The following is a 24,815-nucleotide window of genomic DNA, read 5'->3' as shown; positions in this document are numbered from 1 at the left end:
TATTATTATTGTTGTTGTTGTTATTATCATTATTATTGACAGGACTATGTAATCCTGGCTGTCCCTGAACTCACTATGTAGACCAGGCTAGGCTGGAACTCAGAGACCCTTCTGCCTCTGCCTCTGGAGTGCTGGGATTAAAGGGATGTGCAACTAGGCCTAGGTGTTTTTTAGTTATTCCTTATATGTCCTTTTAGAGAACTTTTTTCCTGACAAGAATGTAATGGAATATTAGGCAATACTTTTGAAGCAACTATGAAAAACAAACTTTACAATATTGGGTAAGTAAGGAAAAACAAAACTAAACTAAACTAAGTGAAAGCTACCTGCATAATCTATAATCTTGAAAACTTCAAGTATTTTCAGAATCTTTTACTTTAGTAACAAACTTAGGAACTACAGAAAAAATAACATATTTCAAACAAAATCCTCCAATGGATTTTAGCAGGTTTCATGTTTAAGATTTGTCATACTACTTTTCCTAAAGAGAATACCATGGTAAACACTATGTAATATAAACATCCATTCACGAAGCTTATATAAAAACAGCAAATTACCTTCCCACTCAAATTCATCACTGTTCTCTGATGGGGTGTCTAAGCCTTCCAGGTCAACCTCCCCACCTTCATCCAAATCATCCGACCACACAGAGCCTTCACTAGGATCCAGGGTCAGGCTGATGTCTGGAGCCATTAGTTTCTTACGCACTTTATTTCCATTAACTTCTAATGAGCCTGAAATTGGAAAACAAGAAAGAAGCCTAGACTGCTCAGATGCCCCCGTTGAAAGAGAAAAATTTATTCACTTCATTCTTGAGAAAAACTAAAGAAAATCCCAAGGCATTAATTCATAAAACTTGGTTGGGAACACTGCTACTGCTTTTGAAAAAAGATAGATGTTCATCCTATTTTTATTTTATGTGTATGGGTGTTTCTGCCTGCATGTATGTCTATGTACCACATGTGTGTAGTACCTGAGGAGGCCAGAAGTGTTCATCAGATCCCCCAAAACTGGAGTTAGTGAGCTGCAATGCAGATGCTGGGAATTGAACCCAGGTTCTATGCAGAAGCAGCAAGTGTTCTTAACTGCTAGGCCATCTCCTCAGACAGTTTATTTTCATTTTTAAACATGTACGTGTGTGTGTGTGCGTGTGTGTGAGAGTATGTGCACACAAGTGCAGTATCAGCAGGGTCCAGGAGAGGACACTAGACCCAGGGAACTAGTTACAAGCATTGTGAGATACCTGAGGTGGACTCTGAGAATTGCAATCTCTCTTCTTAAAAGAATTATTTACTACTGCTTCTTTATTGAGAGATCAAGAATCCATCAATGTCCTTTTAAACAACAGAGGCAGACTTCATAGTCAGTTATTAATATGGTCTCTTTCACTCTTTATAAAAATTTCCAAAACCAAAAGTATATTTTTTATGAAGTTAAATTTCTTAAGGATTTGCCAAAATTTTGGCCTTTGGTTCCCTCTATCAGAATAAAAGTTCAATGTGTTTCATTTTGTTTTCCTCTCTACAAGGAAATGTGTTCAAATGTAACACAATCTTCACTGAAAGTCTTCGGTTCTTACCAGGTTGGCTGTCTGGACCAGTTACATCTAGTATATCTGCTTCAATACTGTCATCTTCTGGTAAAGGTCTAGACAACAAAGACACACTCTTTAGCCCAGAAATTAAAAGAATTCTTTTGAAGCTTAAAGATCCATTAAAAATATTGCTCAGTTATAAGGACTAAAGAAAGCTGTGTTTCTTAAGCTCTATAAATCCGTTTGGATGCCTGTGTATAAGGTTAGAAGATAATCTCAGATGTTCCTCAGGAGCTGTCCACTGTTTGAGACAACATCTCTCGCTGGCCTGGGACAGACCAAACAGCCCAGGCTGGCTGGCCAGTGTGCCCTGAGGATCTGGTCTCTATCTCCCCAGTGCTGGAGTTACAAGTACTCCATTTACTCTTGCAGACAGCTGATATCCCATCCCTCTATAAGCCTAAGACCTTAGCTTAAAGCACAGTTTGCTAAAAATCTGAAGTTGAAGATATGAAAGATCACCAGTGACACAGTTGGAAAATTAACTTTCACTTTCTAGAATCCAGCGATCATTTGTAACTTTTTAAAAGAAGCTCAACATAACATGAGCTGACATTTCCTTAAAGTAATTCTGAAGCTTTGTTCCAAATCCATTTAACAAAAAGTACTGCTCACATTGGAAAATCTTCATCCTGCCATTCTTCTTTGAGCTCCACACCTTCCATCCTCAGCCTGGATTCAATGTCAACTTCCAGCTCCTGGCAATCCAGGCAGCCGAGGTCCTGGGAGGGAAAGAGGGACAACAGCTCCATTTCCACTTTACTCTTCATCTGCTGCAAAGGGGCAACAATCCCACCCAAGTTCATGTCTCCACTCCAGCAGCTGCAGAGGCATTAGTTCAATGAAACCTGACCCTATCTCAGATAAATAAATGTCTTCTCTCCACAGAATCATAACTACGCCTTATGTCTTAGTTCTGGATGGGGTGATTCTAGAAACCACACTAATAACTTACAGGTGCATACATGCTTACCAGGGCCCAGTGCTATGCAGTGTTTACAGCTCCTCCTCTCCATTCCTGAGTCACTTAAGAGTCTCTCCAGGAGCTTGTCCAGCAATGAACTAATTGTACTAACTTCTGATGTGCTCCTATTTGTACCATGCCTCTCTCACAGAGTTCAGCACTCAACTATACTTTTCAACTTAAGCCCCAAAGTTTAATTTTATTTTTGCAAGAAACTATAAGAATTCTCAGTAAGATGGAGCATTGACTCACCTTCTGTCTGACAGGCCATAACATTTGAAATACAGTATAAGAAGTCATGAAGAGGAGCTGGAGAGATGACTTGGTGGCCAGTTCCCAGCACCCACATGATGTCTCACAACTACCTGAGACCCCAGTTTCAGGGGCATCACACACCTGCTTCTGACCTTTGATGGTGCTGCATGCACATGGTGCACAGACATGTAGACAAAACACTCACACATAAAATAAAAAACAAATCTTAAAAAGAGGTCATGATGATCAGCTGGTAAAAGTACAACAGAAACAGCTGACAAGTACTGAGGCAAGATGTATCATTGAGATTCAACTTATTTACATTTACATTACAACAATCAACAGAGCACTACAGACGGCACTAAACCATATTTCTGTCTCCATCTTCTAGCCCTTTAGTCTAGGCTGTCTTCAAGCTTGTAATCTTCCTATTTCTGGAACTACAGGCATGGGCCATGATACCTAGCTTCACATTTTTAAGAGTCACACAGTATAACTGGAAGCAAAACTAACAACAAAGTAGTAGTAGTTCCAAGTAGTTGACACATGGAGGAGAAAGGGTGGCATGCCTATATAGGACACACACACCCTTCCGAACTACTTGAGCATGACAGCTCACACATTTAATCCCAACATTTAGGAGGCAGAGGCAGGTGGATCTCTGGGAGTGCAAGGTCGGCATGGTCTACAAAGCAAGTTCCAGGACAGCGAGGGCTGCTATACAGAGAAACCCTGTTTTGAAAAACAAAATCCAAAAAACAAAGAAAACCCACCTTCCTAAATAAAATAAATGCTGAGAACCCTTCACATTCATATCAAATGATATTCTAAAAGCAAACTACAAAGGACATTAAATTCATTCATCTAATAGAGATCTCTACCTCCCAGTTTGAGTATTTACTTATACTTGGGAAGGTCTCAAAGGACTTATACTTTTATAAATCTATTTATTAGCACGGGGGGGGGGGGGGGATAAGATGTTAACTTCCTGTCACTGAACTACTCACTGGGTAAATAACCAGAATAGTTCCCATGGTCTTGTCCTACCTTATACTAGGTATTGGGAGTAGGAGGATCAGAATATTCTGTGTGTCTTTTTTAAATAACGAGAAAAAAGAAAAAAGAAAAAAAACCTCCCAGAAATAACAGCAGAGACTGACAATTGCAATGGATATATTCTTAGTCTTAGTACAATGCTTGGCACATAATAGCTTAACAGTGAAGCACACCATTATTAGGCAAGCCTCTGCTCAACCCCTTAAGCTTACTTTGCTTTCTGAACTATATAAATAGGATTCCTGTTATGAGTTCCCCTTAAAAATGTTATGGAAAAAAAAAAGAACTTAGTGAGAACATAAATACGTGCAATATAAGTTACTGTTGGTGAAATTATTCTTTATTTGCTGAAAGAAATATTTTGCCTGTGAAATGCCTCTTAACTGTTTCATCACTTGAGAAATAACTTGTTCAAAATTGTCATGGAGGCTGAGGTTTGCAATCCCAGTGCTCTGGGGGCTACCATAGCAAGATCCTGCCTTAAAACAATGGATTAAAACAAAACAACAACAAAAGGAGCTCTTTAAGCCCTGGATATCTCAGGCTGAGGCATGAAGACTGCATGTTCAAGGCCACTGTGAGCCTCTGCGTTAGACTCTGTCTCCAAGTAAAACAGGAAGGCAGGGCTGGGGCTGTAGCTCAGAGACTGCTTGCTCAGCAATGGGACCCTGAATTCAGTTCTCAGCACCACAGACACAGGAAGCCTGGGTTCTTGAGCCCTTGCAGCTCACTTCCTCTAGTTCTCGGTCATGTGATGTTTATACACCTCTATACACTGCCATGGGCTTTTAGTTATGGGGACGGTTATCTAGGCTAGTTAAACAATGGGAACAGAGAGAAACAGAGGTTCACTCCCCCATTTCATCAAGAACATTGGGGACAGCACACTAGGTAGATAAAAACAAAGCCAACAATCGAGCTCTGTTCTTGGAAGCACTTTATCACCAGGCAGCTGCAGGAACAGGAAACAACAAGAAAGGAACTGAAATGAGTACAACTGCTCTGGAGGGAATCTGGATGTCTCTGGATCACCAGCTTGTTGCAATTTCCCAGTTTTGCTTTTAGAACTTTAAAATGTTAGAATAGGGAAATAGTGCTTTCATACGTTATTTGTCAAAATAATGTACTTCCACAGAAATAATCTGACATCTTGATAGCTTGGTGGCATATCTTTCTGCCAGTACCTGTGGCAATCATAAGGAAATCAATAGCTTTTGACCCCAATCAGCCTGAAAATCAAAGATCATGTATTATTCCTCCATACACAACTTAAGAGGGGAGGTGTGAATCCAACCAAGATGGAGAGGGGACAAGCCATAAGCAGTTTAGGAAGAAGAGTAAAATTAAGTATTAGGATCCTATCTTGACCTACCTAGGCTGTGACTGATGGTTCTCCAAGGAAACTTTACCATCATGTAGTTTAAGCACTGCTTCTAGAAATAGGTGCATGCTGAAACCACACATGGCAGAAGGCCAGCAAGGACACAGAAGGTTGCTTTATTTATTTTCATCTATTATGAACAACAGCCTATATGCCCATGAAGATCAACAATACCCCTCAGAAACATCCTCCATTCTTGCTTGTTATTGTTCCCAAGGGTATGATTGTATCCTTTTAAAATCGTATCTTTTTTTAAACACACACACACACACACACTGAGGGGTAGGGTAGGTGGGCTAAAAGCGTGTGCTTTGGCAGGAGAGTGGAGGTAGGAGGACAAGTTTTCAAGTGTGGTTTTTCTCCGTCCACTTTATTTTGAGACATGGTCTCTCTTCTGGTTTTTTTTTTTTTTTTTTTAATCACTCCATGCTCCCAGCTAGCTGGCCACATGAGCTTCAAAGAGAGTATCTTTTCTCTTCTTCCTATCTTGCCACAGGACTGCTGGAAGTATAGCTGGCTTTTTATGGAATTCTAGAGGTTAAACTTATGGGTTCAGGTTTTCTAGGCAAGTTGCCTTTACTGGCTGACCCATGATGGATGCTTCTACAAGAATGTTCTCTCTCCCCCCTCCCTCCCTCTCTCTCTGTCTCTCTCTCTCTCACACACACAGACACAAAACAAACTAGAACTAGAATGGTGCTAACTTCTCTCAAAATTGTGAAAACATAGCATATGATAAACACACATCTATAAGAATACATTTACTAAATCATCAGTATGCAGAAGGTATTGGAGATGTGTTGACACCGGTAAGTAGATTAAACCCTAATGCCTGATCTCCAACAGCCTGTTAGTATTAAAAATGGGTTGTAATGTAAATTTAAGACTATCTGTAATATTACTGACTTGCTTCATAGGGTGTCAGCCTACCCAAAGACCTGTCTATTGTCAGCCAAAGCCACTCTTGGGTCTGAAGAAACATAGCTGTTTTCATCACTCCTACCACCATCACTCCATATAAAACAAACACAACCACTACCCAAAAGAGTATTTCACCTTTACTAACCACTTTTATACCCATTAGTAACTGATGATTAGCTCATGCTTCAACTGACCAACAGATGTGTGAGATAGAATGTGATGTTATTATCCCTTTATCTTAGACAACAAGGCAAAAGACAGACACCACATTCTGACTCCTAGATCTACAGAAGAACTGTATGCAATATAGCACACTGTCTCCAGTTCATTACCAACTCTACACACAGGTCTTTAAAACCAGGTTTGATTATACTTAGTGTGAAAGGTACCGTAACGCCTAAAGATGTAACTATGCTGATTTATTGTAATTAGTCCCTATTCCATGCACTCACATATCACACTTCCTAGTCTAACAACCCCAAGCTAAGCTAGAAAAGACTTGAAGACTAGGAATAGTATTTAGAAAAAAAAATAATAATAAAATGCTAAGAACCAAGCAAAAAAATGTCCGAGGTATCGAAGCATTGGTAACTTCGAGTATGGATAACTTAAGTAGATAATGTCAATTCTAACTTTGAAGAAACTTCCATTCATCAATTAAGAGTTTCTACAAGTTATGACTAGAAGCCTCTCTACTCTTCAGAGGATCCTATTGCAATTCCCACCACCCACACCTGTGGATTCAGAACAGCCTATGACTCCAGATCCAGGAGCCCACACCACGGAAAACAAAGACATTCTACAATTGCAGAAGGATTCTTATAACTCGTAAGATAAAGCGCGTTTCATTTAAGGTGGGAATTCAAGAATAAGGGAAAAGATACTAATTAAAGGAATAGGCTAAAGAAAGCAATACTAAGACATACAATCGCAGATGGACGGCACTAGAACTATCTTGATAAACACTGTAAAAACTGTGTCCTCAAAGAGTTCCCAGGACAAAGGAAGTTTCAAAGCAATATAATAAAGATCCAAATAAAGGCCAACTGACTTAGGGAGAATTCTTCAGTGGTATCGGGTGCACATAGAAATCCAAAGCCAATATTTAAATGAAGAGGGTAAGTGAAAACAAGCAGGGACCGGGCATTGACGTACACAGCCTATCCCGGGATAGCACTCTCAGGACGGTGCAAGAGAGCCTGATGACTTATAGGATGCTGTTTGTGTAAGCCATCTGCGTCCATTCCCCGAGGCTAAGGGGTGCACTACACGCCCAAGTTTCTTTGTTCGACTCCCGGACAGACGCCGGATAGGAACACGGAACAAACGTGGCTAGGGGAAGCCAGGAACCGGGAGGTTCCGCCCCAGGCACTCAGCCACAATCGGGAAAGGAAGGGGGCGCGAGCCTGGCACCAGCGCCCGAGGCTAGGCGGGGCCCGGCAGCTCGAGGACCCGGAACGCGAACACGCCGGTCCCCGGCCGCCGCCCCCGCCTGGCCTTGCTGCTCCTCCCGCAGTCCTCCGGCTGCGCCCCAGCCCAGCCCGCTACCCCGGCCGCGCTCACCCCGGAGGAAGCCGCGGCCCCCTCGTCCTCTTTGCCCCTCCAGGCCGGCGACGTGGGGCTGACGGCCAGGTCGCAGAAAGCGGCGGCGGGCAGAGCCCGCTGCCCTTGGTCGGCGGTGGAGACGGGGCCCAGAGCTTCCTGGCCGGTCGCAGCTGCAGTCCCGGCGGCGGCAGCTGACCCGGATTCAGTGCGCACGTCCTGGCGGAAGTGACCACCTCCGGACCGCCGCCGGGCGCGGCTGAGGGAGGAAGCGGGGACTGGGCGTCATCACAAAATCCCCAGCGTCCCTCCTCTGCGCGCACGCGCCGTTGTCCAGGTTAGCTGTCTGCCGGCTGAATCCCTGCCTTGTTGCTAGAGTGCGCTTCGAAGGCTCAGGATATTCCTTTCCGTGTCTGAAAAGGCCCGTACTTTCTTTCTGTTTGCCTTTACTTAACATACGTTAACCATATTACAAAGCGAATGCAAAGAGGGTAACAAAAAGCCCCTGTCTTATGTCGGGGTAGCCAGAACCTAGAAAATCTACTTGGATAGAATTCTTCCAAGTGAAGAGCTTTTCTATCCAGCTGTGCTTCTGGGAGTAATTAGTCCCCGTGTCCCCCACCCGCTCCGCTCCCGCCCCGCCAAAGTGTCCGGGGTTGACCTTGAACTCCTCCCTGTGTAGTGGAATAGCCTTGCACTAATCCTATCTCAGTCTCCAGAGTGCTGGGATTACCAACATGATTGTTAGCACACCGTTTAAACTGTAGAAGAGGATGAACCTAGCTAGGGCTTCCTGCCTGCTAGGTAAACGCTCTAAGGTGATAGTTCCCTCACCCTTTAAAACATGCTTTTCCCAATTCTTTATGGGTCGAATCCTGATGAAATAGATACATGAAAAAAAAAAAAAAAAAAAGAAGTCTTATGTAAAATAGTTTAGCATCACCTTAACAGCCTTAACAGTTGTAAAAATGCCTCAAAGGATCTCAGGTTCTGTACTTTTCTGTGTGGACCAGTAACGATTTTCGGAAGGACTCCAGTCTATGATGCATACTTTTAAGAAGCATCAAGGGACTATTATTTTGGAGGATATAGCCATCCCTCTTAGAAGTTACACTTACGGTCTAGCAGTTAAGTGGGCAATTCTATTAGGCAGTCCTAAAGGGAATGGTAAAGTCAGACATTTTAAAAATTGACTCCAAACATAGCACTTTGCAGTCAGTCCAGAGTTGTTCTCTGTTAGTAGAGTTAGGTGTTCTGTGATTTACCTATAAAATATGAGGTGGGGAATAATGCCTACCCCAGTGGGCTTTTTTTTTTTGAAACAAAACAGTACATATTTATGAGATGAGTTCTTGGAATATTATAATTACATGTGTTAGGCGGCATTATTTCCCCTAGCAATTTCCTTAATTGTTGGAGGGAAAACGTAAAATAACTGATCAACAAAGTTTTAATTAAACTACTTGGGCCATGAAAAGCATTTCCTCTTAGGTTTTTCATAGTTCCAGTTATTTCCGTTCTGCAATGTGCAGAGTTCCCCACAGGGTGGCAGAAAATCGTTTGCAATCATGTAAAGGGGTGAGGTTTTTGTGTGGTCTTTAGTTTCTTCATTTTAGTAAGTTTGTCATGAAATAAACTTGATACATGTTTGGTCCTTAATAAGCTACTCTGCTACATTTTCTTTTTGTCTTCATTTCATGAATTATTTGTACTTATTGTTGAAACATTAGAAACTATAGATAAACCAAAAATTATGGTTACATTTGATATTTGGATATACATATATGAATTGCATATCCTTCTAAAAAATCAGATAATGTAGTTAAGTTGATCATGTATTTATAAAGATTTCTAAATTTATTTTTAGTTTTCTTTAAAAAAATGTTTTATGGTGCTTGGAAATGAACCTAGGGCCTCATGCAACCATTCCACTACTGAGCTACAATCTCAGCTCTCCTTTCCCATTTTGCTTCTGAAATATATCATGAATTCCTTTTCACATCTGTAAATTTCATCACATTTATTTGTTCGTTCATTTATTTCATAGTCTGAAAAGGCAAGATCTTTTGTAGCCCAGGCTAGCCTCAAACTTGCTGTGCAGCTGAGCCTGGCTTTGAACTCCTGATCTTCCTGCCTTCACTTCCCAAGTACAGAGTTTCCAGGACTGCACCATGTGCTTAATTTTCATCATTTATATTACCAATCCTTTATTCAACATTTAACTCAAAATTTTTCATAGTTTGAAACACTTCAAAATAATGTTCAAAAAGTCAGGAATACAGGACTAGTAGCATGTTTTTAAATAATACATTAGTTACTTTTTTGTTAGTTACATTTAAAAATAATACATTCAATATATTTTACTTAACTTACATAGAATATCTTTAAACCAATGTATCCAAATGTTAACCTAAAACAATATTGAATACTATCTCAATCCTGTGTTAACAGACTTTGGAGGTAATATTTATTGTATTTTTTAAAAGATTATTTTATGTATATGAGTGTTTATTTGCATGTATGCTTGTGTACCATGTATGTGTGTGCCTGGTTCCTGCATAGGCCAGAAAGGGGCATCAGATACTGCGGGACAGGCGTTATAGATGGTTGTGGGTTGCTATTTGGATGCTAGGAACAACTGAATCCAAGTCCTCTACAAGCTCTTAACTGCTGAGCCATCTCTGCAATCCTTTGTCTGGTGCCTTAGGCGTTAGAATGATAGGAATGTCTCAATGTAGGTGACAGAGCAGCATCTCTCTGGGAAGTTTTGCTGTTAGACACACGGTTTCCACAAAAAAAAAAAAGGGGGGGGGATCATTGATAGCCAGGAATTACTAATTACTCACTTTCTTTGCCTCTCATTTAATTATTGTTATGTGTTGATAACTTTTCTGTGTGCAAAACCAAGACCTTTCTAAAAAGATTTATTCTATTTTATATGAATGTATGAGTACATGTATATATGTGTTCCATGTTTGTGTCTGGTGCCTGCCAGGGCCAGAAGAGGGTATCAGTTCTCCTGGAACTGGACTTAGAGGGTGGCTGGGAACCACCGTGTGGGTGCTGGGAATTTAACCTGGGCCCTCTGCAGGAGCAGCAAGTTGCCCTAACTGACTAGTCACCACTCCATTCCCATGATCTCTGTATATACATTTTTTATTATTTCCTCTCTCTCCCTGGCCTCTTTCAGGGAAGCCTGGGTGAGTTGTACTGTGGCATTCGGCTTCTTGACTTGCTTTTTCTGCTTTGTGATTTTCTGTTCCCACCATTAGCTCTTCCTTTGGGATGTGGTATTATTCTAAATGTCTAAAAAGGGCATGTTGTAATGCATTAAATGACTTTTGTGAATGGTGAACAGGGATGAAATGATGGCTCAGTGGATTAGCACTCATGCTGTTTTTGCAGAGGACCCATGTAACACAAATAATAAAAACCTAGAGACAGATATTGGGGTCAAGCTGAAAGATCAGAGAAGCAAAGCAGCCAGCCAGTAGCTCTTATCTCTACATCAGATTGAAATGGGCGATCCTGTCTCCACAAATCCACAGAGTACAATGCAGACTGGACTGCTCTCCGCCAAGCCTCAGATTACAATCCTCCCAGTTCATGTCTCCTTCTGCCTTACATTTTTCTCTCTGCCTTGCCTTATATTCCTCTCTCTACATTCCTGTCTCCACTTCCCTAGTGTTGGGATTAAAGGCCTGTGATCCCAAGCACTAAGATCACCTTTGTGTGAGCTGTTTCTCTTTTAGATTGGATCAATTTTGTGTAGCTCAGTGTGGCCTTGAACTAAAGGAGATCCATCTGCCTCTGTTTTCCAAGTTCTGGGATTAAAAGTGTATACCACCACCCCTGACCTCTGTGGCTAGCTTATATGCTTGCTGGGATTAAAGGTCTGTATCACTGCTGCCTGGCTCTATGGCTGTGGCTAGCGTTGCATTTTGATCTCCAGTTGTTTTATTAAATCATAAACAATATATCACCATAGACCCAGGCTTGTTTTGTTCCTAGAACCGAAGTCGAGGGCTCACAACCCCCCTGTAACTCCAGCTTCCCTCTTCTAGTCTCACCTGCATTCACATGTACATACCCACACACATACACATAATTAAAAACATGTAGTCTTTCCACACCGACATCTTGATGTGCCTGAAAGCCCTGGTTGATGCCCTCAAGCATCAGCAATGCTGCAAACACCAGGCTCTTATCAGGCCATTCTCCAAAGTCATTGTCTGGTCCCTAACTTCAGTAATGACACGTGACTACACTGACTAATTTGAAGTCATTGATGATCACAGACCTAAGAAAATCATGGTGAACCTTACAGGCAGGTTAAACAGGTTGAGAGGGTGTGCAGCTAGATTTGATGTGCAGCTCAAAGACCCAGGAAAATGGCAGGATACTCTGTTCCCATCCCATATGTTTGGCTTTATTGTCCCGACAACCTCAGCTGGCATCCTAGGCCAGGAAGAAGCAAGAAGAAAACACACAGGACAGAAAATCCTGGGGCTCTTTTTCTATGGTTGTAAAATATACATAAAGTACAACAAGAGAATAAGAGAATAAATCTTTTCTTAAAAATATTATAGCTTCTCAGCTTTCCTTGATCAGGTTTAATTATTAGAGTAAGATAGTTTCTCAGAAATGGTTGTCTACAGAGTAGCCCTGGAAATTCCTTCTGGTTAGTTGAAGTTCCTTGGGACAAGGGTAGTGAGGAGCTTGTGTGTGTGTGTGTGTGTGTGTGTGTGTGTGTGTTCATGTTTTGTGTTTTTGTGAGTGAATGTGTCTGTGTATATCTCTGTGTGCATGTGTCCCAGTGAGAATGTATGTCTGCAAAGTGTGTGTGTCTTCATCTGTGTTTGTGTATGTATTTATGTGTGTATGTGTCTCTGGGAGTTTGTATGCGAGTGTCAGTATGTGTGTGTGTTTGTGGTCAGCCTGAGGTGTCCTCCTTCAGAAAATATCTATTTTTTCCAAATATATTTATGTGTATGGGTATTTTGCCTGCATATATGTCTGTGCACCATGTGTGTGTTGTAGAGGTCAGAAGAAGGTGTTGGATCCCCTGGAATTGAAATTAAAGATGATTGTGAGCCACCAAGTCTATGCTGGGAACCAAACCCAGGGCCTCTGCAAGAGTAGCAAGCACTCTTAACCACTGTGCTGTCACTTCAGCCCAGTTACTTATTTTTTCGACAAGGTCTCTCACTGGGACCTGGAGCTCATAAATTTAGCTAGTCTGATTGTCCAAGTATCCTCCCATCTCTGCTTCCCCAGTGCGGGATTCTAAGTGTGTGCCCAGCTGTTTACATTGGTGCTAGGGACTGGAAGCAGGTCCTCATGCTCACACAGCAGGCCAGCACTTTACCAACAGAGCTATCATTTCTCAGAAATACTCTTTGTTTGTTTTTCTAATTATCATGCAGGCACTTTCCTTTCTTTTTCTTTTTATTTATTTTTTTCCTGCAGATTTTCAAAAGCCACTCTTTTCTCCGGGCAGACAGAGCCTTGTTGTAGAGCATGTACCCCAGTAGATGGAGTGCTGCCTCTCTAAGAGCTGTATGGTGGACACAGCCTGTTCACCTATATAGACTGGCCCTCATTTCCCACCAAGGTCTTAGATGTGAATGCAATCCCTTTATTTCTAATAGAAGCACTGCCCTATTCTGCTAACAAGGCACCTCTGGAGGGACTGGTCCTAACTTGAAACAGTCATAGATGCTATTCAGTGTCACTCTTAGACCTGCTCTTCAAACCTGGTCCCAGAAAAACAAAGACATGATGAAGAATGAGATATTTGAAATGATAGTGGAAATTGCTTATATAATTCCCATTTCACGAAGCATAAGATGTATTAACTAAAAGAATCATAAATTCGCAGACACTGGCAGCTCCTTCACAGTCTTTGGAAAAAAAATCACAAAATACTCTTTATTACATGGATCAATGAAGTTTTTTTCTGGTAAAGTCAAGGAGAAAGTGGTCACAATCATATATTCATTTAATTATTAATAAAATAAGTCTGAAACACATATATGTACATATATATTAAACTTACTCACTTTATAAAATTCAAAACTAAGCCTAGCAGCAGTTTTCCTTGGGCATGATACGCGTTTCCATTTTACTGTGAACCCATCAAAGGAATTGTTCCAGAAAGAATTTGTGCACTCCTGTTTCAGAAAGTCAAATTGGACTATGCATGTCACCCTTGTGTGCCATTTCTCTATCCCAGAGAGTACCAGAGGGAACTAGTAACACATTTTGAAGAGTCAGTCCATGTTTAGAGCTGGATTGTAGCTGTTCCTGGGGAGTACTAAGTTTGTTGGAGTATTCTTGTACACTAGGTTTTAATAATTTGACTTATTCCAGAATAGATAAGAGTGTGACTTGAGGTTACACAAGGGCGAGAGGGTTCAGATTTGGATATGGTCATATTTGTTGAGGATAGGATAGGTATGGTCTTCATCATTCAGTGAGGAAAGGCTAACACTAGGTTAGATTATCTATCACAACCAATACGGAGGCTAATCAGAGTCTGTATTTACACTTTGGGTAAGATGTTTCTTTGAGTCTAAAAGAAGAATAGGGCCAGGAGGATGTTACTGTGGGTAAAGTGCTCACTGCAAATGTGGGGACCTGAGCTTGGGTCACTAGTTCCCAAGTAAAAAACTGCCAAGTGTGGTGGTATATGCCTATAATCTCAGAGCTGGGGGGGGGGGCAGACACACGCAGATCATGGGGGCTTGCTGGCTCCCCAAACTATAAGCCTGAGTTCAGTGAGAGACTGTGTCTCAAAAACTGAGGTGGAGAGCAATTGAAGACATCCTGATGTCTTCTCTGACCTCCACGTTTGCTCACATGGGTGAACGCATGGAGGTCAGTGCATAAGCAGGCACACACGCAGACATACACACATACACACATCAGGGTGGGTAAAATGAAGAAATGACACATGCAAGTTTAAAGCTGTCTTTATTGTATAATTCAAAATTCTAAAATGGATGTGGTGGTGCATGCAGGTCTTTAATCTCAGCATTCAGGAAGCAGAGGCAGGTGGATCTCTGTGAGTTTGAAATCAGACTGGCCTACATAGCAAGTTCCAGGACAGCTAGAGATACACAGACAGACCATGTCTCAAAACAAACAAACAAATCCCAAGGTTTGGCAAAATTACAGCAACTTACTATCATAGCTGTTATATGGGCAGGGACCTGTTTACAGGGGATTCATTTACCTTCACTTGGAAACAGTACCCAAGACCTCCTGTCCTGAATAGGAAGCACAGTAAAAAGAAAAGAAAGAAATTCAGTCCACCTACTAAGTTACACTCTTGCAAAAGTATGAAGACATGTTGTAACCATGATAAGTTCATGATTAAAATAAGGATCAATCCTGAAGAGGGAAGCTGACTGTACTCTTCTTAAAGATATGAAGTGCTTGTAGCACCATGAGCATTAAAAAAACATAAGTAAATTTAAAAATCTAGAAAAGATGTAGAGTTTGATTGACTGCTGCTGGGATAGTGGTGATTTTAACTGTGGTAGAGCTTTCTTACCACTGGATCTGCTAAGCATGAGGATTAACTGAAGTTGACTGTTCAGGGTTTGCTTAAGGAAGCCTCACCATTATCAAAACAAACCTGTCACTCAACAAAGGATTAGTCAGTGGTTTATCTCTCTCCCTGTCTTTTCTTTCCTTTCTTTCATCCTTCCTTCCTTCCTTCCTTCCTTCCTTCCTTCCTTCCTTCCTTTCTTTCTTTCTTTCTTTTTTTTTTTCTTTTTATTTGTTTTTTTTTCAAGACACGGTTTCTCTGGGTAACAGCCCTGGCTGTCCTGCAACTCTCTCTGTAGGCCATGCTGGCCTTGAACTCACAGAAGTTTGCCTGCCTCTGCCTCCTGAATGCTGGGATTAAAAGTGTGCACCACTACTGCTCTGAATGTTTATCTTCTTTAGAGTGTGGTCTGCTTCTGTTTTTGTAAAACAAGTCCTTGTAAGACACACAAGCAACTGCTGCAATAATTGGAGATTTTGAAAATGATATTTAGTCATTAGCAGTCTGTAGGTTAAAGGGTGGACACCAGCTAATGGGGACATTCTCATTCACATCCTGAGAGTAGTCTAATCAACTGTGAGAATCAAAGGGATTATTTGTGTTGTAAAGCAGGGGGGGGAGGGCAGACATGGTGGTGAAGGCCTATAACCAGTTCTTGGGAGGCCTGTGGCAGGAGGATTGTAAATTCAAGGCTACTCTGAACTTTGTAGTGAGTTCCAGGCCAGCCTGGTCCTATAGTGAGACTCTCAAAGGAAAAAAAAAAAAAATTCAAAGCAAACAAAAAACAAGAAAATGGGATCTTACTAACAATTCTCTCTCTCTCTCTCTCTCTCTCTCTCTCTCTCTCTCTCTCTCTCTCTCTCTCTGTGTGTGTGTGTGTGTGTGTACATGCATGCACACGTGCATGTGGAAGCCAGAGGCCAGTCTTCAGTGTCATTCCTCAGGATCTCTTACGTGATTGTTGTTATCATCATCATTGTTGTGATTTTGAGATAGTCTCTCACTGAGCTGAAGGTGCAAGCAGGCTAGGCTGACTGGCCAATGAGCCCTAGAGATACACTTGCCCCTACTTGTTCCATGCTGGGATTGAGTGTCACCATATACGGCTTTTAAAAAAGTCAAAACAAGGGAAATGTCCAGGGATCCACGAGGATGACTCCAACTAAGAATCTAAGCAATAGTGGAGAGGCTACCTTAAATGCCCTTCCCCGATAATGAGATTGATGACTGCCTTTTATGCATGCTTTCCTAGAGTCTTCATTCAGTAGCTGATGGAAGCAGAAGCAGAGATTCACAGCCAAGCACTAAGCTGAACTCTTGGAACCCAGTTTTAGAGAGGGAGGAGTGATGAACAAAGGGGTCAAGACCATGCTGGAGAAACACACAGAAACAACTGACCTGAGCAAGTGGGAGTTCAGGGACTCCAGACTGACAGCTGGGAGCCAGCATAGGACAGATCCAGCCCCCCGAACGTGGGTGTCAGTTGGGAGGCCTGGGTAGTCAGTCTATGGGGCCTCTGACAGGGGAACCAGTATTTATCCCTAATGCATGAATGGGCTATAGGAACCCATTCCCAATGGAGGGATACTCTCTCAGTCTAGATACATGGGAGAGGGCCTAGGTCCTGCCCTAAACGATGTGTCAGACTTTGTTGATCTCTCATGGGAGGCCTCACCCTCCCTGAGGAGTGGATGGAGGATGTAATGGGGGTTCAGTCGGGGGCATGGGAGGACAGGAGAGAGAGGGAACTGGAATTGGTATGTAAAATAAGATTGTTTTAATTTAAATAAAAATTTATTTAAAAAATCAAATCAAAACAAAACAAAAAAGCCCTATGGATTCTGGAGTTTGAACTCAGGTCCTCAGGTTTTCAATGCAAACACCTTATAAACTGAAGTATCTCCCTAGTTCATAATAACTCTTTTTAGTAACTTTCATTACAACTCAGGAGAAAATATGGAAATTATCACATTAGTCATTTATATAGTTCTCTTACAATGAAGACCAACACTTTCTTCCAGAACAGTTTCTAAAGAACCACATTATACTTGTTTTGGAAAAGGAAGAAAGATTTTCTAGTTCAGACAGACACATGTACAATGTACAAACACATATGGAATGGGAAGAGATGAAGTGACAAGTTTCATATGAATGTTTAAAGCATCCTTGATTTCTAAAATTCTAGACTTATATTGAATGTAGCTCTTGCCCTTTAGGAGGTCATTCATTCATACTTGGGGCTATACATATGCTTTACTTTTGTGTGCAACTTGTGTTTAGTTAGGGGTGTGAGGGAGTATGGAGGGGAGGGTTAAATCAGTAGGATGACTAATGCCTGAAATTACTTTGTTAGTCTTTCCTTAATTAGCTTATGACATTGATCCGTGTTAAAATGCATTCTATTTTATAGAAGGATTTTGCGCATAAGCTTATGCTGAAGTAAAAGGCATTGGGGTGAGAGGAAGCATTTTAGACTTTATTTTGCTACCTATCCCTAATAACACCCTCCAAGTTATGTAATTCTGCCCCCCACCTTCATTTCCTTGTAATCTATGAGGTCCTAAAGATTTGTTGTTTTTTATCTACTTTGGCATTTCATTGAAGGTAGGATAATATATTATTTTTTAGGAACTCACAAAAATGCCATATAGATATTCAAGTAAAAAATCTGAAAAAAAAAAAAAAAAAACCACATACACACACATCTTGTTTCTCTATTATGGCATGTACAACCAAGGAATCCAAATTAATATATAACCCCATGTCCCATAAAGAGAAAGGTGCCTTAATCTGAATATTTATAAGTCACATTTGAGGGTAGAAAGTTGCACAATATACTAGACACAGAGTCAGCCAGCACCTTTTAGAATTCCAGTCTGATCATGGAAGTCATAGGTTTCCCTTATGCCTTCCCCTATTTTCATCCCCTTAGATCAGAGAGCAAGTGGCAGCCAATGCAGAACCAGATATCACTCTAGGGAGTCCCAAGGGTTCTTAGTCCTTGAACTAGTCATTTATGTTTAAGACCATTCGGGGATGGGGAGTCCCTTCCAAGTTTGGTTCATAAGACCTTTCCTCATGGTTTCACCTCAGTGCTAAAACAACTTAAAGTACACCGTTTTCACTTGAATAATTTTCACCTAATTATTAAAACCATGCTGTAGTAAATGTACTTCTATGAGCTGTGCTATGTATGTTTAAGGTACTAATTAAAATGTTTGGGTTTTTTTTTTTTTTTTTGGTTTTGTTTTTTTAGTTTCTTATACTGAGTTGTATTTCCAAAGGTATCCCAGGGGCCTCCCAAATGAATCTTTTCATTAAATTAATAAATCAATCTAAAATTATGCTTCCTACTTCAATTTATTTTAGAAAACAAAAGAGCATAGTCTGGGATCCTGATTGCCCATCTTCTCCCACACACTCATAAATTGGTTTGGTGTTTAATTTTTGAGCTACCAAAGAATAACTCATTTTTATCTTCATTTAATTTTAATAGTCAAGGAGTAGCCTATAGAGATGGAATAAATTTAATCCTTCTGCAATTAGTGTCAAATTAATTCACTCTGGACTCAAATAACTGAAGACGTACAGACCCTCCCACAGGCTGACAGACACCTTTATCAGGTTTAATGTTTTATGTAAATGACCCCACTTGAAAAGCTTGTCCTGTTTCTTCCCTCCTCCTTTTCAGTCCCTGTTAATTGTTTTTTTTTTTTTTTTAAATAAACTTTCGGTATTCTCTCAGGGCTAACTGTTCAATGGATCCATTGTGGGATCCCTCAAAGATAATGCTTTGGCTGTTGGCTTGTCTTCTCTGGATTGAAAAATTCTATTTCCTCATTCTAATAAAAGTTCCCAACCACATAACTTTGGTGGGATGCTCCAGTGAAGATGATGTGGTCAGACCTCATGAGGATTGAAACGGTCAGGCTGTGCCTTGTGTGCAGGGAGCAGATCGGATTATTTTAAGTAGCCATTTATCTCACACAACACGGTCCATCTGGATTACCCCTGATCCGTTACTCAGAGATGACTTTTCTGAGCAGGAATATTATTCCTTCCTAGGGAGAGGCCTCAGTAAAAATGGCTATCAAGAAGGCTAGCATCCAAGATGTTTCAAACACTCTTCTTCCTCCCCTCTAAAATCAACAATTGGGGTCATATGGCTAATATATGTATTTGTTTTATAATTAACCAATTTGATACGTGAAGAATTTAACAGTCAACTATGGCTCCCTTAATTTCTATCAGCTGTATGTAAATGCACGCTGGAAATCACTAAAAATGACTTGAGATTTTTAAAAAGATAACTTAGTTATCTCTTGTCAGGTCACTATGTAATGTTGCTTTCTATATTTGCTGTGATAAGCATTAAAATCTGTATATTGGTTTATAAATCATTGTTTAGGAGTGTCTAAAGGGTTCAGTAAATGGTATGAAATTGCCACAGTGTAATAAATGGTTATTTGATAATGAATGAAATTGTTTGAAAAAACTGTTAAAATGTCAAGTTTAAACATATATATCATTACTCAAGAGGAAGGCAAACATGGAACCACAGTGACATCATAAATATACTGCAATAAATGCATTTATTTATACCAGGCAAGTTATAGGTACTTTGTATAAATGTGTACAAATTGATATATGAAGTTAATTTCAATCTGTAAAAGTAATTGCATTGGTTTAACTTATTTAACTCTCCTTACAATAATATTTATTGCAGCAAAAAGAGGTAAAGAAATAAATGATGATAAATAGATAAAATACATAGGCAATAGGAATTGTTTTACAATTTAATTATACTGTCACATAAAATTATCACACAAATACACTAACCCGACAGCAAAGATACATTAAAACTCTATTATCCAACACACCGAACAGTTTCTGTTGTTGTTGGTCTTCATTTCATTTGCACATTTAAAACATTTTTATTTTATTTCTTTTAAAAGCCTAAATTGTCTAAACCATGTCTGAAAATGAAAGACTAAATTGGGAAGAAATAATTTTTTGTAAAATAAAATAATAGTCATGGGTGCTATGTTGTGAGGATGGACGTTCAGTCTAGGAAATGGTCAACAGCTCACACTTCCCCCATAGGTAGGACACTGGATGGCAGTAAACTCAGAAATTCACAGGAGAAAAGTTAATTGAGTTGTGTTTGGGTGACGCTTATAAAAACACATATATCAAGAGATGTCTGTCTTAAACAACATCATGTTTCATTTGCAGATAAACATAATTGCTAAGATTCCTAGATCTTACAAAATCAATGCAAATGTTCATCTCCTAATATTTATTTCCTGATGAGGTGCTGTGGATCTTAAGCGGACTCTCTCTTGAACTGCTTAGTGATCCTCAAACAGGGAAAGTGAGACTGTGCAAGAGAAAAAAGGTTTTTGTGTCCTGCCTGGTTATTTTATTGTTATTGTTGATCAGCGTACTGGGTCATTTTGTTCTAAGTCTCTATTAGCTAGGACCTGATGCTAGGACTTTGAAAACCTGAAATCAGTGTCTGTAACTGGTATTTACTTAATTTTTTAAATGTTGCAACACATTTAGTTGTATCTATACTAGGTATGCTTAGGTTATTAAAACAAGGTGATTTTATTCATTTTATATCTGGTATTGTGGTACAGTCTTATAATCCCAGTGTTTGGGAATTAGAGACAGAAGTCAGAAATGCAAGGTCATCCTCAGCTATGTAGAGAGCTTGAAGCCAGCCTGGGATACAGGAGACCCTGCCTCAAAAATATTTTATTCATTCTATAGTAGAAAATATAAAGCTTATATTTGGAAAAGTGAGCAGGAAAATTAAAACAAACAAGTAGAAGAAAAATTCATTAAAGGAATAGATGAGAACTGAAAATAGTATGTTACTGGAAGCAATACAATTGATAGCATAACATGATTCAGTAATATATGCAATTTCTTCATGAGGGTCAAACAGTTAGTCATGGACAGTAAGCTAACTTCTTAGATGACTTTCAGTGTTATTGAGACAAAGCTGTTTTTTCTCCTCATTCTTCTCAGCCATTCAAATAGAAGGCAAAACTATGGAAGTTTCATAGTGTTGGTTGAAGTAAGATGTCAATATAGCACAATCCGTACTCTTTACAAGCTGGAGTATTCTTCACAGTTATAAAATGTCTACTAGGGAAACCTAGGCAATGCATGAAAAGTTGGAGTTATGTTTTCATGGTTACAATCAACCAGATGAGGGATGATCCAAAATGGATAATGCCATCTTATACACTGGTCTGATAACTCTCTGAGCTCTGCTGACTGAATCACCTTTACCCACAGCTTGTCATGAGTCATCTACAGCACTGTCTGTTGTGTATTTTTATATGTCCACATACACATTCTTAGATTTATTTATATATAGGTTTAAATCTTTCACTGGGGTTTTCTTTTCTTAAGTAAAACAAGAAATGAGGCAAAGGAAATATAGTTATGACAGCATTTATTATTAAAGAGTTTAAAACTTGAAAAACAATAAAGTTTTAGTTTGCATGTCTATTTTTATTCTGGTTAGAAGGTCACTTTAATAAGTCTGATTTAATGATGAGATAAGTGTAAACATAATTCTTATCAGAGGGAGCCACATCCGGTTTTCTGGTAGGATAGATGACAATTTAAGGCGTGTTTTAAATCTGAAGGGTCTCTAGGCTCATTTTGACTTTCACTGCATGAATTCATTTTCAGGAGGAAAGAAGTAGACATTGAAATAGGTAAAATACAATAATCGGAGTAATTCAGACATGACAACGGAAAAGAGAGGCGCTCCAAAAGAAATTAAGAGTGGAAGATATTGATGAGCGTGGACACATAAAATGTTATCCTTAGGATGGCTTTCACATTCCTATAAATTAAAGAAATAGACTCTGCACATTAGGGTCTTCAAAATGAGATGTGTGTGCTGAAAATATGATCTTTTTATTGGCTGTTGCTACAGAAAGGGTTATAAGTAATGCCAGCCATTCTTAGAACCTAGAATCCATCATTTACTATGCTCCACAATGGCCTGTTGTATATAATCATTATTTAAGAAAATATTGAAGGTGGGGATGCAGTTTTTGAAAACACTGTTAAACTGAAGTTCAAATTCCTCTATCCTCAAAGTGAGTAGTGTTTAATCACTGAAAAAAAAAAAAAAAAACAACAACAACATGTTTTACCTTGAGCTTAAATAGAAAAAGAAAACAAATAATCAATACAGGTCAGTGTGAAGATGCTTTCATCTTTCTGAACATAAGAACTGTCATACTGAAAAGGAACTCTTTTGGTGTTCATTTCTGATATCTTGTAAGTCTTAAAGCATTGGCCAGTTCCCGCCTACTATTACTGTCTCTTCTTGCTCCATCCTGGAATCAGCTTTTCACTGGTCAGGCTTTGTAATGGTGTTTAGATCCCAGAGAAGCTCTGCGGGCTTGTGTATGAAATCACAAGAAGGAAATGGAAAACTCCTCATCCACTTCTTACAATCATCTGCTTCTTCTGTTTGTACAGAAACTGCATTCAGATCAGGCCAAACATAAATAGAAAATCTCCAGCCATTCCTGCTTTTCCTGTCTGTGGAAGGACAAACCTGAAACTGTGCCACAGGCCTGTCTAAGTACCTGGTTAAGAATACTTGCTGTTCTTTCAGAAGACCCAGGTTCAGTTCTTAGCACCCACCTGTGTCTGATAACCATCTGTCTGACCTCTGAGGGCACCAGGCACATACATGGTACACCTACATACATGTAGGGAAAACACTCATGCACGTTAAAACACACACACACACACACACACACACACACACACACACACACACACACACACTTTACGTATTATGGGCCAAAGGAGGCCTATGAGAGTGGAGGAGCAGAGGATGTACACATGCCTGAACTCATCTTTGATCTCTCTTTCACTTTATTCACTGAGTCAGGCTCTCTCAATCAAACCAGAGCTTGCAGCTACGGCTAGTCTTGTTGGTCGGCTTGCTTTGGGAATCCCATCTGCTTTCTGAGGCTGGAATTGCAGGTGGTTGCCATGCCCACCAAGTATTTCCATAGGTTTTGGGTATCCACACTTTGTTCCTCATGTAAGTAGGGCAAGTGGATTAATCACTGAGCAATCTCTGCACTCTCCTCATTCTCTCACATTTAAGGCAAAGGGTCTATTAGACCAGAGGATCAGAGCTCTCTGAAAGAATGGGTGATGGGAGATGTCATTCTATAAATATGTTTCTTGTATTGGTTAATGAATAAAGCACTGTTGGCCAATAGGAAAGCAAGATAGGTGGGACTAGGAGACAAGGAGGAGGAAGTAGTAGGGAGGAGATTCAAGATGGAGGACTGAGAGCCGAACGCCAGCCCCTCTCTCTGGTAAGTTGAGACCACGTGGAAATACTTAGGTTAATAGAAATGGGTTAATATTTAAGACAGAGTTAGCTAATAAGAAATACTAGTAACAAACCAACAGAATTATATCTAATACAGTATCTCAGTGTGTTATTTGGGGCTGGCGGTGGGACAAGACTGATGGGAAAAACTACTCATAACAAATGGGTTCCTTGAAAATTGGAATGTGTGTTCTGGGCTGAAGGTGGTAAGGGAGCCCTATGGTACCGACAGTGGGCAGTTTACTGTACCTTAAATCTCTGTTTCTCCATGCTTAGTATCTGAACCAGCCTGTGTACAATCTTTCTGGGGTAGGGCTATCTCCATCCTGTGTGATACTGCTCTTACCTTGGTGTTTAGTTTTGGCATCCAGCTTTGGTATCCATATGACCACAGGAAAAGCAAAAATAATTCAGATTTATAACCAGAGTGACATTTAGGGCATATATCCATGTAAAAACTAAAATCAAATATTGAGGCAATTATGATAATTATCCAAGCAAAGATATTTCTTTCTCCCTTATATGGATATTTTATGAAAAATTTGGAGGGTGCTTGTCATTAACCAGCTCATTACTTTAATTAACCACTTCATTATGTAAGTGTAGTCACAGCTTTAAAACTATTTATACTGTTTCTTTCTGTGTGGAAATGCAAAGTAACAATATTAATTTATGAATGTGATCATGTAGGTGATCACTCTGCATTAACTCAGAACCAGCAATTAGTGTACGCAAATCAGCTAAGACAAAGTCTCTTCTGTCCTTGTCTGAATACAGGAAGAGGTAATGTGCACAAATGCTCACTCCTGCCTCATGTGGCTCTCAAAAGTCACAGACTTTTTGATGCAAATCAGAAACTCATCCTATTGCCCTATAAGCACAGGAAATACAATGCCAACAAACCATCATCTAGGGCCTAATTATATTTATCTAGACAGATAGAATTAGGGTTGGGGGAGAGTAGGTTGCATTTTTTTATTTTTATGTTTTTGTTTTTTCAAAGTTTCCCCCTCATTTGGCAGAGATGACATCTATAGCTTAATTAGCTCTCACAGTGGTAACTAGTATCTGCATTTTTTTTCTAAGAGGTGTAAATGTGTGTGTGGGTTCCCAGTTAAATCAGCACTCCTTCATAGGGGTAGTACCGATGGGATC

General features: G+C 40.0%; 1 protein-coding gene across 4 annotated transcripts in view; it reads right to left on the bottom strand.

Moving 5' to 3' along the window:
* The window catches only part of Bnip2 (BCL2 interacting protein 2), a 216,625-nt gene that overhangs the window by 14,355 nt on the left and 177,455 nt on the right, over positions 1–24,815 (bottom strand). For 2 of the 4 annotated variants that reach the window (XM_051197872.1, XM_051197876.1), the window contains exons 1-4: positions 7,735–7,943; positions 2,210–2,316; positions 1,580–1,647; positions 558–734 (exon numbers count right to left, since the gene is read on the bottom strand). In XM_051197872.1, coding sequence (XP_051053829.1) covers positions 558–734; positions 1,580–1,647; positions 2,210–2,259 — 295 coding nt within the window. In that variant the 5' untranslated portion in view covers positions 2,260–2,316; positions 7,735–7,943. Of the gene's footprint in view, positions 1–557; positions 735–1,579; positions 1,648–2,209; positions 2,317–7,734; positions 7,944–24,815 lie in introns of those variants that run through there. The other 2 variants (XM_051197873.1, XM_051197875.1) reach the window with 1 other exon arrangement.

This window comes from Phodopus roborovskii, unplaced genomic scaffold (assembly GCF_943737965.1).
Source record: "Phodopus roborovskii unplaced genomic scaffold, PHOROB, whole genome shotgun sequence".
In the NCBI taxonomy this organism is placed as follows: domain Eukaryota; kingdom Metazoa; phylum Chordata; class Mammalia; order Rodentia; family Cricetidae; genus Phodopus; species Phodopus roborovskii.
This window is presented reverse-complemented; position numbering and strand designations above follow the sequence as displayed.